Source organism: Endocarpon pusillum (genome assembly GCF_000464535.1).
Source record: "Endocarpon pusillum Z07020 unplaced genomic scaffold scaffold6566, whole genome shotgun sequence".
Classification (NCBI taxonomy): domain Eukaryota; kingdom Fungi; phylum Ascomycota; class Eurotiomycetes; order Verrucariales; family Verrucariaceae; genus Endocarpon; species Endocarpon pusillum.
The window spans coordinates 39,911-53,061 of NW_006916597.1; the positions used below are offsets into that span (position 1 = coordinate 39,911).

Consider the following 13,151-nt stretch of genomic DNA (forward strand, 5'->3'; position numbering starts at 1 on the left):
CTGACCTCGTTACGTAGACTGGCGAGCGCCCAGTCCTTGTCCTGGATCGCCTGGTCTCTTTCCTCGATCATCTGGATCAGGTACATCATATTGTCTGTACAGGTGGTAACCAGCTGTCTCTGAGCTTGGAGTGTACGCTGGGCTTCGGCGAGCTCAGCTTCCTGGTGAAGGAGGATCATCTGCTGCTGCTCGATTATGCCGGCTTGGTGATCTCTGAATGCATCTTCAGCGTCGAGCTGGTAGTCAAGGTCTCGAATCATTTGGTGCTGTTGGAGTATGACATCATGTTGGTAGAAGGAGAAGCCTTCGAGCTGATCGCGTGTCATGGATTCGGAGAGGGTGCTGTAATCGTCGCTGTCGGAGAAAAGGGTAGTGGAAGAAGCTCGAGAAGACATAGCGATGCGGAGGGTCTGGTGGTGTTCAGGGGTGCTTCAGATGCTGATGTATGGAGAAAGGCGTGGTAAGAGCAGGCTGGTAGTATGTTTCAATGTGATGAGGACAGAGGGGTTACTAGATGAATGGATTGGATTGAACGATGTGATGGAAAAGCGAGAACAGGGAAACTGAAGACTTCTTATATCTGGCCTGAGGACCCGTCCAGCTTGGAGCACCTCTTCTAGGATTTGAGTGTAGAAACCCACATCTGGTCCAGGTCCTCTTGGGAACGCCATACCTTGCCTAATTCGGCTGTATAGTCATGTCAAGCACTTTATAGAACTGGGTGAGTACCAAGAGCCAGTACAGAGTACCAGAGTAACAGAGTACTGTGGTTGTCAACGAAATGCATAGAAATCGAGACTAGCAAAAGGGGTGCATCTTGCATGAAAGAGTCCCAGAACATGATGACTTTTCGAGCGTCGCTAGGGTGGAAAAGCCATCGTGGTAGGTCTCGGACTAAGAAGCAGCAGGTCGGTATAGCAGGCTCATGAAAAATAGGTAAAGCACCTGGTTGTAGCAAAGCACAGGGCGGCGTGAATGTGAAACCAAGCGGGAAGAGGCATACAGCACGCTCATTGTTTGGTACAGCTGGCTTGTTGAAGCTGTCTCGGAAGTGCTATAGCCATTGGCCAGCTATTGAAGGCATCAGAGTAAGGGTATTGGGACTATCTGGCCATCGGGTGAGCACCTCTGCTGTGCAGATGTTCAAGTGGAAGTGGACGAGGAGGCGCTTGGCCAAGTTTGGTCATGGTCACGTGAATGACGGATGCAGCTAGCGCATCTCAATCAGAAACGGATTCAAAACTGGAGCCTTTCGCCTTTCGCCTTTCGCCTTTCTTTATCCTCCTGCGTATGCAACCTTCCATCCTCTTCTACATCATCAACCAACCTGACCACTCTAACCACCCACCATCGTCTGTTCCATTCCCCTTCAGCGTTTTCTCTGATCCAGTGCTCCGTATACTTGTGGCGTTGAGAGTCCAGAGACCGTGTCTTTGATCTCGTCGATTTCCAAGCACTAACCTGCTCCCGAAACACCGCCACGACCCGTTCACCCACCACTATTCACATCATCTGCATCAGTACCAAACAATAGGCTTGGAAACAATAACATTTAGAACACAGGCTGGGCAGGATTCAGATCTGGTGGTGGAATTACTGGACAACTTCTTTGTTTCTGGATCATCGTGATCATTGTGGTGTAGAGGCACATACACTTGTACCAAAAGACTGAATTCTTCGAGCCACAAATTCTTTCAATAAAAATTTATCTGCCTTCTCACTTGAGGACATCGGTACATACTGTTGAGGTTCCCAACCCACCACATCCTTGCATGGTTGGCCGGGATTGCAGATCTTTACTGCCTTCCACGGGAATAATCAAACTCCTCAACTACAATTCTATTGCATGGGCTTTGCTTCCGGTGTCACTTCTAGGACGGTGTACAGTCTGAAGACCAGCGCTTCATTGGAGCCTATTTCTTTCTCCAGCACACTTGTATCTAGCCAAGATGTCGTCGTCAGTTCACTTCAAATTCAAATCACAGAAAGAGCCTTCCAGAGTAACATTTGATGGCACTGCGATTTCTGTATTTGACTTGAAAAGAGAAATCATCACTATCAACAGACTTGGTGACGGTACAGACTTCGAGCTCGCCATTTACAATGAGGGCGACAACACAGAGTATGATGACGATACAACCCTAATACCACGATCGACCTCGGTCATTGCACGCCGTCTCCCTGCAATCAGACCTGGTAGAGGTGGAGCTGCTCGATATGTCAGCGGCAAAGCACCCGTCAATGCCAGACACACCTCGGCAAATGACACTTCCAGATCCAATGCGACCTCGACAAAAGCCAAAGGCTCAGACATGAGTACTGCCCAAACGGAAGAAGAGCGTGTCAAGGCCATGTTTAACCTAGAGGGCGAACAGTGGAGGCAAAAACAGCAAGAAATGGCAACGTAAGTGCTGACTCTAAGTCCAGCGATCTGTCATTCGCTAACGGAATCGCTTAGTGAGCAAAGAGTCCCTTTTGGTGCCAGCAAAGCGTTCCCCAAGAAAAGCAGCAACATCCCAGAAGGCGAGCCTCCTCGAGGTTATGTCTGCTATCGGTGTGGCAAGAAAGGTGAGCAGATTCGCTTCTCGCTAGCTCGACGCAGGCTAACAATACTTAGGTCACTGGATCCAAGCATGCCCTACCAATGACGATCCGACTTTTGAAGGCAAAGCTCGCATCAAGCGAACGACCGGAATTCCTCGAACCATGCTGAAGACGGTTGACAAATCTGAGCTTGAGAACCTTGACGAGGCAACAAGACAACAGGTAATGATCAACGGAGACGGAGAATACGTGATAGCGCAAACAGACGAAAAGGAGTGGAAAAAACATCAGGAAAAGGTCAAGGCATCTGCTGCGGCACAAGAGAGAGCTAGCAAAGGAGATCGGGAACTTCAAACTCGTGGTCTGGAATGTCCAATCGACAAGCGCCTGTTTGTAGATCCTGTGAAGACACCATGTTGTCAGAGGACTTACTGCAATGAATGTATTTCTACTGCTTTGATTGATTCTGATCTTACATGCCCTAGCTGCTCGACCGAAAATGTCACCCTCGAAGAACTTGTTCCAGACGAAGAAACCCAAGCAAAGGTCGACACATTCAAAACAGAGAAGGCGGCTGAAAAGAAACAAGACGACGAGTCGAAAAGCGTCAATTCCAGTCCCAGTGTAAAGGCCGCCACCCCTGTGAAGTCCTCAGCATCCAATCATTCGGGAAGTCAGTCGCCCTCCGCTAGCCCTGCAAATGGCGAAGTCGGATCCAAGAAACGAGGAGCCAATCAGATGGCAGATACAAAGACGTTAACAGCTACAGCACCAGAAATGAAACGGCAACGATCGGGTGAGACTCCAGCGAACAGCAAGCCGTCGCTGCAAATGCCGAATGGCACACCAGCTCCTCCAGAGGCATCATCAACTCCCAGTCTCGCATTTAATCAGATGATGCCACCAGACATGTCCCAAATGATGCAAAACATGGGTAGTCAGAATATGAGTTTTCCAACGCCTATGCCTATGCCTATGTCAATGCCCGGGATGCCATTCATGCCGAATATGGACATGATGAATCCAGGACTGATGGGCATGCCAGGAAACTTCATGCCTCCGAACTTCAATATGAATGGAATGACTGGTGTCAACGGCATGAACGGCATGAATTTCATGCCTGGTATGAATTTTGCACCTAATCAACCCAACGGCAGTTTTCACAATCCGAACATGAACGGCAACCACTTCGGCCAGCCAAAAACATACTCTAATCACCATCAACCCAACATGCCAGGCGTGCCAACTGGACCTCGAAAGCAAAACGTTCCCACGGCACCTTCGATCGCCAATAGATTTTCCAACCAACAACGACATCTGGGAAAGGAGGAGGATAATGCGTACATGCGCCAACCGGTGAACCCTCACCGACACCAGAACCGGCAGAAGCGGGTACGACCAAGTGATTACCGTGAGTTAGGAGCTTAAGCAAGCAGTCGGGATGTCGAGGGACGCATTTCTGTGCATGTTAGAAATTCTACAGCGTTGGCGTTCTGGATCGTCGATCAGACATGGGCAGGAAAGATGGGACGCATGGATCAGGGTTAAGGAGTGGGCCGTGTGGGGTGGTTCCACTCTTAGGAGGTACTCATCGTTGGGCGTAATCAGCAATCTCGACAGGGCAGCTTTGTCTGCTGCTGGAACGAGGACTGCAGCTTATACTGCCGGGCAAGGCATTGAGGTCTATGATATTGATGACCAGCCTATACGGTTAGTATACAAATATTTTCAATACGTGGTCGTTACCTGTGGGATTCGAGTTGTCCATTGGGAACCTGCCTGTGGGTAATTTTGGCGTGACCGTACGTAACCGTGGCGTAGCGCAGCCTGTGCCACCTGTGTAGCCTGTGTGATACAGGCGGGGTTGATGCACTGCTAGTAGTTAGTAGTTAGTAATCTATCGATAGAGCATCATGAGACCATCTTGATGCCAACCCGCAGCCAAACGTGCCGCACTCTTGTGGTACTCTGCACCGTGCCTGTGGTATGACAACTAACTAGCTTCCCAGCAATATGGTGCTCGATTCTTCTGATGTGGAGTTATTCTTCCACTCGATCTTTCTTTCTATGTCCTGATGCCTTGTCTTCTGTCTCCGCATATCTGTGCTGTGTACTCCGTACTCCGTACCACCATCCCTAACCGCTGCACACCCCTACCCATCGTCATGAACCCAGTCATAAGCTATCCGGCATAGTAGCCACGTCCATATCTCCCCATGCTCTTCGACTGGGGATGTCTACCTCGGTTATCCATTAAATATTCTTCCCATCTATCTAACTAGCTACACTCTTCTACATCCTGTACGACAATGTCTTTCTTCCGGAAACCCTCTGACCCGCATCCAACACCAACCCTCTTCCCCACATTTCTTCTCCCCGCTATCCCCTTCCGCCGGCGGTCCCGGCAGTCGAGCACTGACTCCGACACTTCTATCCTCTCTTCCTCAACGACCGCCACTTCGCCAACCGCTACTCTACCAGATCTCGATCCCACCCCAGTCATATCTCCTGAAGGGAAGTTTCTCTCCGGCCACGCCTCCCACCTTCGCTGCAGCAAATGCAGCACCGACCTGTGCCTTACTTCCCAAATCATCAGCAAAGGCTTTACCGGTCGTCACGGGCGAGCCTACCTTGTCCAGGGCCAACCCTCCTGCACAACCCTCCACTCCCACTCCGGAACCCTTCCCAACACCTACCTGGACAAAGCCGTCCCGAGACAACTGGTGACGGGCCAGCACACAGTCAGCGATATCAGCTGCTCCGTTTGTAGATCAGTGCTGGGATGGAAATACGTCGAGGCACAGGAGGAAAGCCAGCGATACAAAGTCGGCAAATTCATCCTAGAGACGAAGAGAATCATGGGCGCCGTGGATTGCGGAGAATGTGGTATGATGATTTCGACTACGCCGGCGCTAGAGACGACATAGCGTCAGACCGAATGTATGGGGTGAAGGGTGCAGATGAAGCGGTCGAATTTGACAGCCAGGACGAGGATGAATGCGAGGATCTCTTTGCTGGGGTGTGGAGTCCGGAGTTGGCGTTGAAAAGGCGGAGGGGCAGGAAGTTTGGGAGGGCTGATGGTGGCGTTGGCGGAAGTGGTGGCAGAGCCAAGGGTGAGGACGTGGGGTGAGAAGAGGCAGAGACAGAGCCGCCATCCGGATCTATCACGATGCCACCATGGGATTCGCCATATGAGACGCTTCTGACGGTGACTCCGAGCGTTCCCGCTTACATTTGAATATGACAACCATGGCTGAACGGAAACGGCGCTCCTTCGACTTGAGCTCAGAAGCTTGATGGCTGCAATCATGACGGACGACGATGCATCCAAACTAATATCTAATTACGATCGAGTTACATGGGGAGGTTCTTTCGCTGAGGAGGTTCTTTCGCTGAGGAGGTTCTTTCGCTGAGGAGGTTCTTTCGCTGAGGAGGTTCTTTCGTGAGGAGGTCTTTCGCTGAGGAGGTTCTTTCGCTGAGGAGGTTCTTTCGCTGAGGAGGTTCTTTCGCTGAGGAGGTGTGCTGCTGCTGCTGCTCTTGTTCTTGATGCATCAATGGCTCACTCCATGGAAGGAGTTTATTTGATTTCATTTTTTTCCTTCTCCGGTGTCCAGCGAAGCATGAAAAGATACCCTACTCTCTGCTCTGCATTACACCACTTTTCACTCGAGATTGTTACTCTCTTGTTCAAAATGAACGGATGGATGGACGGATGGATGGCTAGTTGTAATGGAAATCTGATGTCGCCGCCTGCAGTCTCGCTCGGCACGAGCGATCATTGTCCGGAGTATAGACCCAGCATGGCTAGCATCTGAAGGCAGAAACCTACCACAAAACTCTAGATTCCGGGACATAGGGCACTGTTTCAGGCTGTCTTTGACGCCGCTCTCGGCGTCCGTTGCACCGCGGGACATGTGATGTGCCACCACTTTTTTTTGTCACCCAGTCCAATTTTACTTAAATACCAACTTTACTCCGTACTCGCACACCAATCTTGACCTTTCCAAAATCCAATTTCCACTACGAGGCCGGAGCACACGTCACTGTAGCGTGAGCGATAAATACTTAAGCATCTCTGAGCTGTGGCTGTGCAAGGCTGTTCCGAGCCTAAGCAGCCCTCAGCATCCTGAGTATCAATTGACTTTAAAGCTCTGCCTTTCACACGCATATGATCCTGACGGTGTGGAGCAATTTGATATGGTATGCTTGACGTATGATGCTTAGGAGTCTAGGATCGATCCTGCAGGAGATGAAATATATACACAGAATGTAGTGCCAAGTGCCAAGGCCTCACAACGGTAGCGGCTCACTGCAGTTCACTTTTGGCGTGGCGAGCTTTTGAAGCCAACCTAACTAGTTTGGCCTCGGAGTTCTCGATATATTGCTTCAGCTTTTCGATTTTAATTCATCGCTCAATGCTTGGTTCGAAGGTCACTCATCTATCGTGTTAAGGATCAGGATTACAGCGACAGCGGTTTTGATAGATTGATATTATAAATGAAATGATGTAGTCTGAAAGGAGAGAGACAGGTCTCTAAAAAGAGGAAGTGATGAAAAGGAAGAAGAGAAGGTTACTTACTTCGCCTCTGGGATTTGAGCAGGACTCATAGACTGGGCTGAGGGACTACTAACAATAAGTCAGATGAGCCAGAGAATCTAGTCCACCTAAGACCGCCTACGCTGCCGAAACCGCAAACCTTGTCCGCCTCCGGTGGACACCTTATCCAGCGGGTAGAGAGATGGGAAGTCGTTCTCTCAATCTGTCAAATCTGACAACGCAGGCAATTCGAGAAACCCCCTGATCAGATCCCTCGAGTGTCATCGTACCTTTTCCTCAGGCGTATTCTCACAGTTAGATAAGCCAAATATCGCGTGTCTGTATCGAACCCTCCTCAGCCAAACCGATCATACGGCCAAACATTACATCTGACAGCGAGGAACTCTCTGCATCGTACATTAGAGCCTCGCTCACAAAGCCGAATGTGTCATCGCCTTCGGGTCGTAGAACCACAGGCTTCAATGCTCCATGCAGGACCCATATTTCGTCATCTACCAAAGCGACCTTAGATGTGAATACTCTCTGTCCGCTCGGCGTCAAATACGATTGCACGTCTAGGTGAGCGTCTTCAAGTTCGTCGAGAATGTCGACAAAGATCCCTTTAACCTTCAAGTCTACGTTCGTCCCATTCATCTTGTCGGTGCGGAACTCGACTTGGGCAGATAAGCCCCTCGAAGCGTTGAAAGGCTCACTTTCTTGATCCTCAGTTCGTAATGCACACTACTCCGTGAAGCCAAATGAATCTGCGTTACTCGTCCAATCCGGAACCCATGACGGCAGGAAACAGCCCAGTTTATCCCGTCCTTGCGACACGTATTGTAGAATGTCGAGTGTCTTCTCGTGCTCGATAATTCTCTGTGCTGTGCTTATTAGCGTGTGAACGATCGTGTTTTGTACGCTATAGTCAGGGATGATTGCGTATCCTTTGTCAGCCAAGCCGAGGAATGCATACACCCTATCGCGTGGGTCCGAGGCGTCGCATTTCCTAGAGTGCTGCAGTACTGCTTTAAGATCTGATCGCCTTCGGATAGTTTTCTTGGTTTTCGACATTGAGGAAATGATTGAATAATCCAACCGTCTTAAGCGTCTATAGATGGATTCGATTCTCTATTTCAGTTCTTTCCATTCGTTGTGAATGCCATATTTTAGGAAAGACGGAATAGGAATCAAGTCAGATTTTATTGGGGGGATAGGTCTCGGGGCGGGCGGCTCAAAGAGTGTCCGGTTCTCTTTCTCCGTACAGCAGCAATGGTAGTAGGACGAACCGTCTTTGCCACTTGATACGCGATAGACAGATCGATATAGAATCGAAGTCAGCAGCTGTATGCGCCTATCTCCAATATTGCTGAAGACGTAAGAGTAAGACGACGGACGTCCAAGATGATGCAGCAAAAGCACGTTTATAAGCCGATTAGTAGGTAGTTGTATCAATCCTATATACGCTTTGACCTTCTGGTTGTGCTCTTCGATGTTCTTCTTGTGCGCTTTGAACTCCTGGAGTTCCTTTCTAGTAATTTTTATGGAGTGCTGTCTGAAGAACTGCCAAACGAAGGGTCGAGCGACATCACACCTAGCGTTAGCAATATTCTCATGGCGCTCGTTAATCATTGAATCGATACTTGTTATAGACACATTCGCTGGAAAGTAACCTGTATCGGTTAGGGCTTCCTTCATAACTGTAGTCATAACTGTAGCCAATTGGTTCCGCGGCTGATCTTTTTGGGCTACTTCTGATAACTTTGCTTGATAATATCGTTCTTGGTGCTGGTATTCTAACTCAGAATTTTGATTTTGTTGCTTCACTTCATTGGCTCTCCTAGCTAGGTTGCTTCGTTGTCTTGCCTCTTTACTAGTTGCCTTGTCGGTGACCTGCGTGAGGAGGGCATCCAAGAATGCGTCAAGGCCAGAAATAATGAATTCTATCAAAGAGGAGAGGTCACTTTAAAGAACCATATCAGATCCAGCAAGAAAGCAAGGCCGAGGGGACATGATGAATTCTTGATAAACCCAAGAGCGGCGCCACCATGTGGATGTCGTAAAGGCTTTAAGGCTATGTACCCAACTGTTGTCGTCGTCAGTAGGGTTTTCTCCTTTGCACCTGTTAGACATGAAGTCCTTAAGCTCCGAAACGACGTTCGACTGCTAGGAGGCTCCAGCAGGAACTTTGCCACTCCTGGGAACCCACAAGAGCTGATTCTCACATCCAGGAGTGGATAGGCAGATGAAAGTTTCATTGCACCTTTGATAGATGTCCCGCATTATTTGCACCTGTCGTGTCTTCTCGACATCATTCCGCTGGTTGATGCAAATTTGGTCTGCCCACAGCAGAAGCTCCTTTTTAGGATATCTTGACGTCCACGACCGTTGAGTACGTCTTATTGCGTGTTCCAGATTGGCAAAAGCGTTGAACGGCAGACCATCGACAAGGATGACGGCAGTGTCTGTTGGCTTTCCTGCGCAATAAGATATGGCACAGTAATCTCCGTCGACTCGAGACAGTGGAACCTTATCGACGATCTCGCACGCTATAAGCGGCGAGTTAGGATTATGAATTCCGTACTTTTGGAAAAGAAATCTCATGTTGTAAATGGTTCTTTTATCGACTGTAATAGGCTGGCCATCTTTGGCATTATTTGGAATCCACCAGGGTTTAGCCTTGAGGTGCTTCGCGTACGATCTGGGCGGGAGGACCCTGAGGAGACGGATTTCTCGTCGTTTTGAATCGAGGTCCAAGTACGGAGAATTTGAATAGAAGAAATCATTTTTGGGTGTGTAAAAGTTCTTAAATGCGGATTCAGGTTTGTTTGTTAAGCCTTGTTTCTGTAGGCGGAATTCGAGAGTTCGCGTTGTGACAAGGCTTTGGTCGGTGGTAGATTGACTAGCCATGGGGTGACATCAGATACGAGTTGGGACAGTAGATTTATAGCTTTTCACAGCACTCGGAATGATATTGCAGAGCGCGCGATCGGATTTTTTGTAAATGGACTTTGTTTAGAAAATAAGGCTTATGCTTGGGGAAAAGCATAGAGGCGGCGGGCGGCTACTCCTATAAATACTAGTTACTACGGGGGGAACCATAAGTAATGTTAGCTCCATGCTAGTTACACCATGTAATTGCCAAGATAAGACGTTACCAAATCGCTCAATTAGGACTAGTCTGGATTTTTTCTTCTAAAATTGAGTATGTCGTCCTTCTGCATCTATCACTGCCTGGCACCTCTCTGGCATTGACTCAAGGAGCTCAATAAGATAGCTCTCAGGACTGCATTCCAAGCTGCCAAAATAGTCTCTCGTAGAGCATCGTGTGAACGCAATTCATCGAATGTAACGCGTAGAATCGATAGAAACGCGTAGAGCAGTGAGGTTATAGCACCGTACAAGAGGTTCTGTCAAGAGGGCGTTTCGTGAGAATTTTACTAGCGCGGAGCTAACATTACTTCTGGCCCCCCCGTAGTACAGTACCAGGCATAATTAATGTAAGCCCCGCACTAGTAACATGGTACCAAAACGCCTCCTTTACAGCTCCCCTAACCCTGTAACCTCGCTGCCGCTTTTTATACGCGTTATTCTACTGATTCTGTCTCAATCCACGCCATCTAAAGCTATCTTCCAATTCATCCAACTTTACGATGCCAGCAAGACGCCAGGCAGTCATGATGCTAATGGAATGCACACTCGATACTGAGCAGTATAGACTAGTCCTAATCAAGCGATTTTTGACATTCTCTCTTGGTAATTACAAGCTGTTACTAGCGTGCGAGTGACATCAATTATGCCTGGTACCGTAGTAGATAGGCGGCCACGTAGCTGAGGGGTCGAGAAGGACTTTGTTTTCTGTTTTCGACGAGGTAGATCGGCTAGCTATGTATAACTATTAATAAGGCGCGGTTTTTTGTTTCATGGCGCAGAGAAGCAAATGAGAGTGATCTTCGAAAGGCCCCGAAGCCTTGCTGGCTCCTCACGGAGCCCCATGCAGTCGATTTCATTCGGCTTCTGGCCAAGTATCCCGACACGGTTGACCATGCACTCAAGACTCTAGAGCCAATCACAATCCTCAGATACATCTTCCGTCTCATCCATCAGCTATCCTCGAGCTACGACGTGTTGAGAGTCATAGGAGACCAGAGGGGCGGCACATGTCGCTAGCCGGTGCTGCGCTCTTATGAAGCAGCTCGCCAGGTTTTGAGCAGCGGCATGCGCCTCGTTCTGTATCCTGTTGACCGGTAAGTATTGCAGTGCCATGTTTGGTCTCCCTGCTGACAGATCTCCTAGCATGTGATGTACCTCTTTCCTTCCATTAAGTGGTACTTGGAAGTATCTGATCTTGTGACTCCAATATGAAGTAATGAAGATTTATTCTGTACTCTGACGCTTCACAGGGAATTGCGATACAGTACCGGGTGCCTCATCGACGATCCCTCTTGCCTGGCCTTATTCCCGTATCGAGCCATACCGAGGTCAGTCGCGTATCATCCTGCCATTTAGAAGGCGGCATTTGGGTGCTAGTGACCACGATCCTGATTTTGTCGGAACCCAGCTCTACCAAGTCCAATAGGTATGACAACAGATCGTTGTTTACAGACACGTCGTCCTCATCCGTTTCCGCAAGATCAAAACGATCGATGATAATGAATGTTGCTTCTAACCATTCAGCAATACCTCTGATCATCCTGACTGCATTGGAGAACGATCCAGTCCTGCGGAGCGTTCTTGAATTGAGCAGGTGAGGCAATTCCATAAGAAGCGTTGGCCGCTTCTCCACAAACCGTTTGATCATGATATGTAGAACATCAGTGGGGCCTTTTCGCCAAACTTGGTCGTATTGCAGAAAGACCGGTATCTGCAAACCATCAATCTCCTGCGAGCCCAAAGCATCCGTTAAATCTGCTGAGAATGCTGTGATCCAAGGATCCTGATTTCCACTCTGGCCTCCAATCCAAAGAAGCGACGGTGCTTTAAGGTCTGACCAGACCCGCAGGTTGTCCAAGATGCCGTTGTTCTCCCAGTGGTCTTTGGCTGAAAGTCTAGAGCTCCGCTTCTGGACTGAAAGAATCTCTTCCTCGCTCGGGAGGATATCTGCGAAATTCGACTCTATCAGTAGGTTTGCGTCACGAATAGCTTGGTAATTTCGCCATTCTAGCTTCAACTTAGTACAGTAATAGCACTTGAGCTTAATTCGTCCGCACCCTGTAGCCTTGTATCCACTCCCTCGATCTTTCGATGAAGAATTGAGACACCGGAAGCAATTTGAATTACCGAATCGTTCATTTCTTGTTTCATTTTCGACGTCACTACAGTATATCAGTGTTTTGATTTCTCCGTTGGACATCGGCAGACGCGAACTTGAGCTTATATCATCGACTACCACCTTCATATCTGTCTGCTGGGCGGTGGAAGCTGCATCTCGGAGCTCAAACATCCTGCACTTTGATGCTTCTATGTTGCAAATATATATATCAAACCTAGACGCGATTGGCTGAATTAGAGAATCAACGAGCTTCCCTTGAGCATTGGTAAGCCTTCCCAACCAGGTTGAGAAATTCATGTATGTACCTAATGATCCAACGCAGTAATACTTTGTTGCTCTTTCCAGGAGATCCACGATTTCGATATACATCGAAGCCACAACTGTTTTCATTTCGTTGGTGGGGAAGACGTCTCTGTAGAACTCTGCAAGGGGTAGAGTGTGGGAAAGTCTTGTCAAGAAGTCTGACAGCTTGGTTTCCCTGTCATTCCTGATGGCAACAGCATAAGGATATATGAGCACAGAGGCGTCCCTACTACGATGAAAGAGTGCAAACCTTGAAGATCAACGCAATGCAGCCAAAGGGAACATTGTATTCTGGACTCTGAGGCACCATCACCTGCAAGACAGGGGTCACCCGAGCGGCGAACTCGCAAAAGGTGTTTGTAAGCTCCGTCACCCGTTTCATCTTACTTCCCGCGTTGTTTTTGGACAGGATGTCCCCTTCTAAAGAGCGTATCTTAGCTGCCACCAATGACGAGCCGCCAGATCCTGCCAGCAAAGCACGATCTGCGGCGGAGAGGT

The 13,151-nt window shown here is 48.7% G+C and overlaps 5 protein-coding genes across 5 annotated transcripts in view; 2 read left to right on the forward strand and 3 right to left on the reverse strand.

Annotated features, from left to right (window-relative positions):
* EPUS_06677 (uncharacterized protein) overlaps positions 1-395 on the reverse strand; it is a gene marked incomplete at both ends in the record, with an annotated part of 896 nt that extends 501 nt beyond the window's left edge. The window contains one exon of the mRNA XM_007807147.1: positions 14-395. Within this exon, the coding sequence (XP_007805338.1) occupies positions 14-395 (382 nt within the window). The remainder of the gene's footprint in view (positions 1-13) is intronic.
* A 1,554-nt stretch (positions 396-1,949) lies between these two features.
* Positions 1,950-3,972, forward strand: EPUS_06678 (uncharacterized protein; the record flags this gene model as incomplete). Its single annotated transcript, XM_007807148.1, has 3 exons — positions 1,950-2,404; positions 2,459-2,568; positions 2,618-3,972. The coding sequence occupies 3 exons, from the start codon at positions 1,950-1,952 to the stop codon at positions 3,970-3,972; spliced, it is 1,920 nt and encodes a 639-aa protein (XP_007805339.1).
* Positions 3,973-4,853: 881 nt separating this feature from the next.
* On the forward strand, positions 4,854-5,674 carry EPUS_06679 (uncharacterized protein; the record flags this gene model as incomplete). Its single annotated transcript, XM_007807149.1, has 2 exons — positions 4,854-5,267; positions 5,315-5,674. 2 exons carry the CDS (start codon positions 4,854-4,856, stop codon positions 5,672-5,674), a joined length of 774 nt encoding a protein of 257 aa, XP_007805340.1.
* A 3,570-nt stretch (positions 5,675-9,244) lies between these two features.
* Positions 9,245-9,988, reverse strand: EPUS_06680 (uncharacterized protein; the record flags this gene model as incomplete). Its single annotated transcript, XM_007807150.1, has 1 exon — positions 9,245-9,988. The coding sequence occupies one exon, from the start codon at positions 9,986-9,988 to the stop codon at positions 9,245-9,247; it is 744 nt and encodes a 247-aa protein (XP_007805341.1).
* A 1,519-nt stretch (positions 9,989-11,507) lies between these two features.
* On the reverse strand, positions 11,508-12,521 carry EPUS_06681 (uncharacterized protein; the record flags this gene model as incomplete). The annotated part of the gene is made up of 1 exon (XM_007807151.1): positions 11,508-12,521. The coding sequence occupies one exon, from the start codon at positions 12,519-12,521 to the stop codon at positions 11,508-11,510; it is 1,014 nt and encodes a 337-aa protein (XP_007805342.1).
* Between the last annotated feature and the right edge of the window lie 630 nt (positions 12,522-13,151).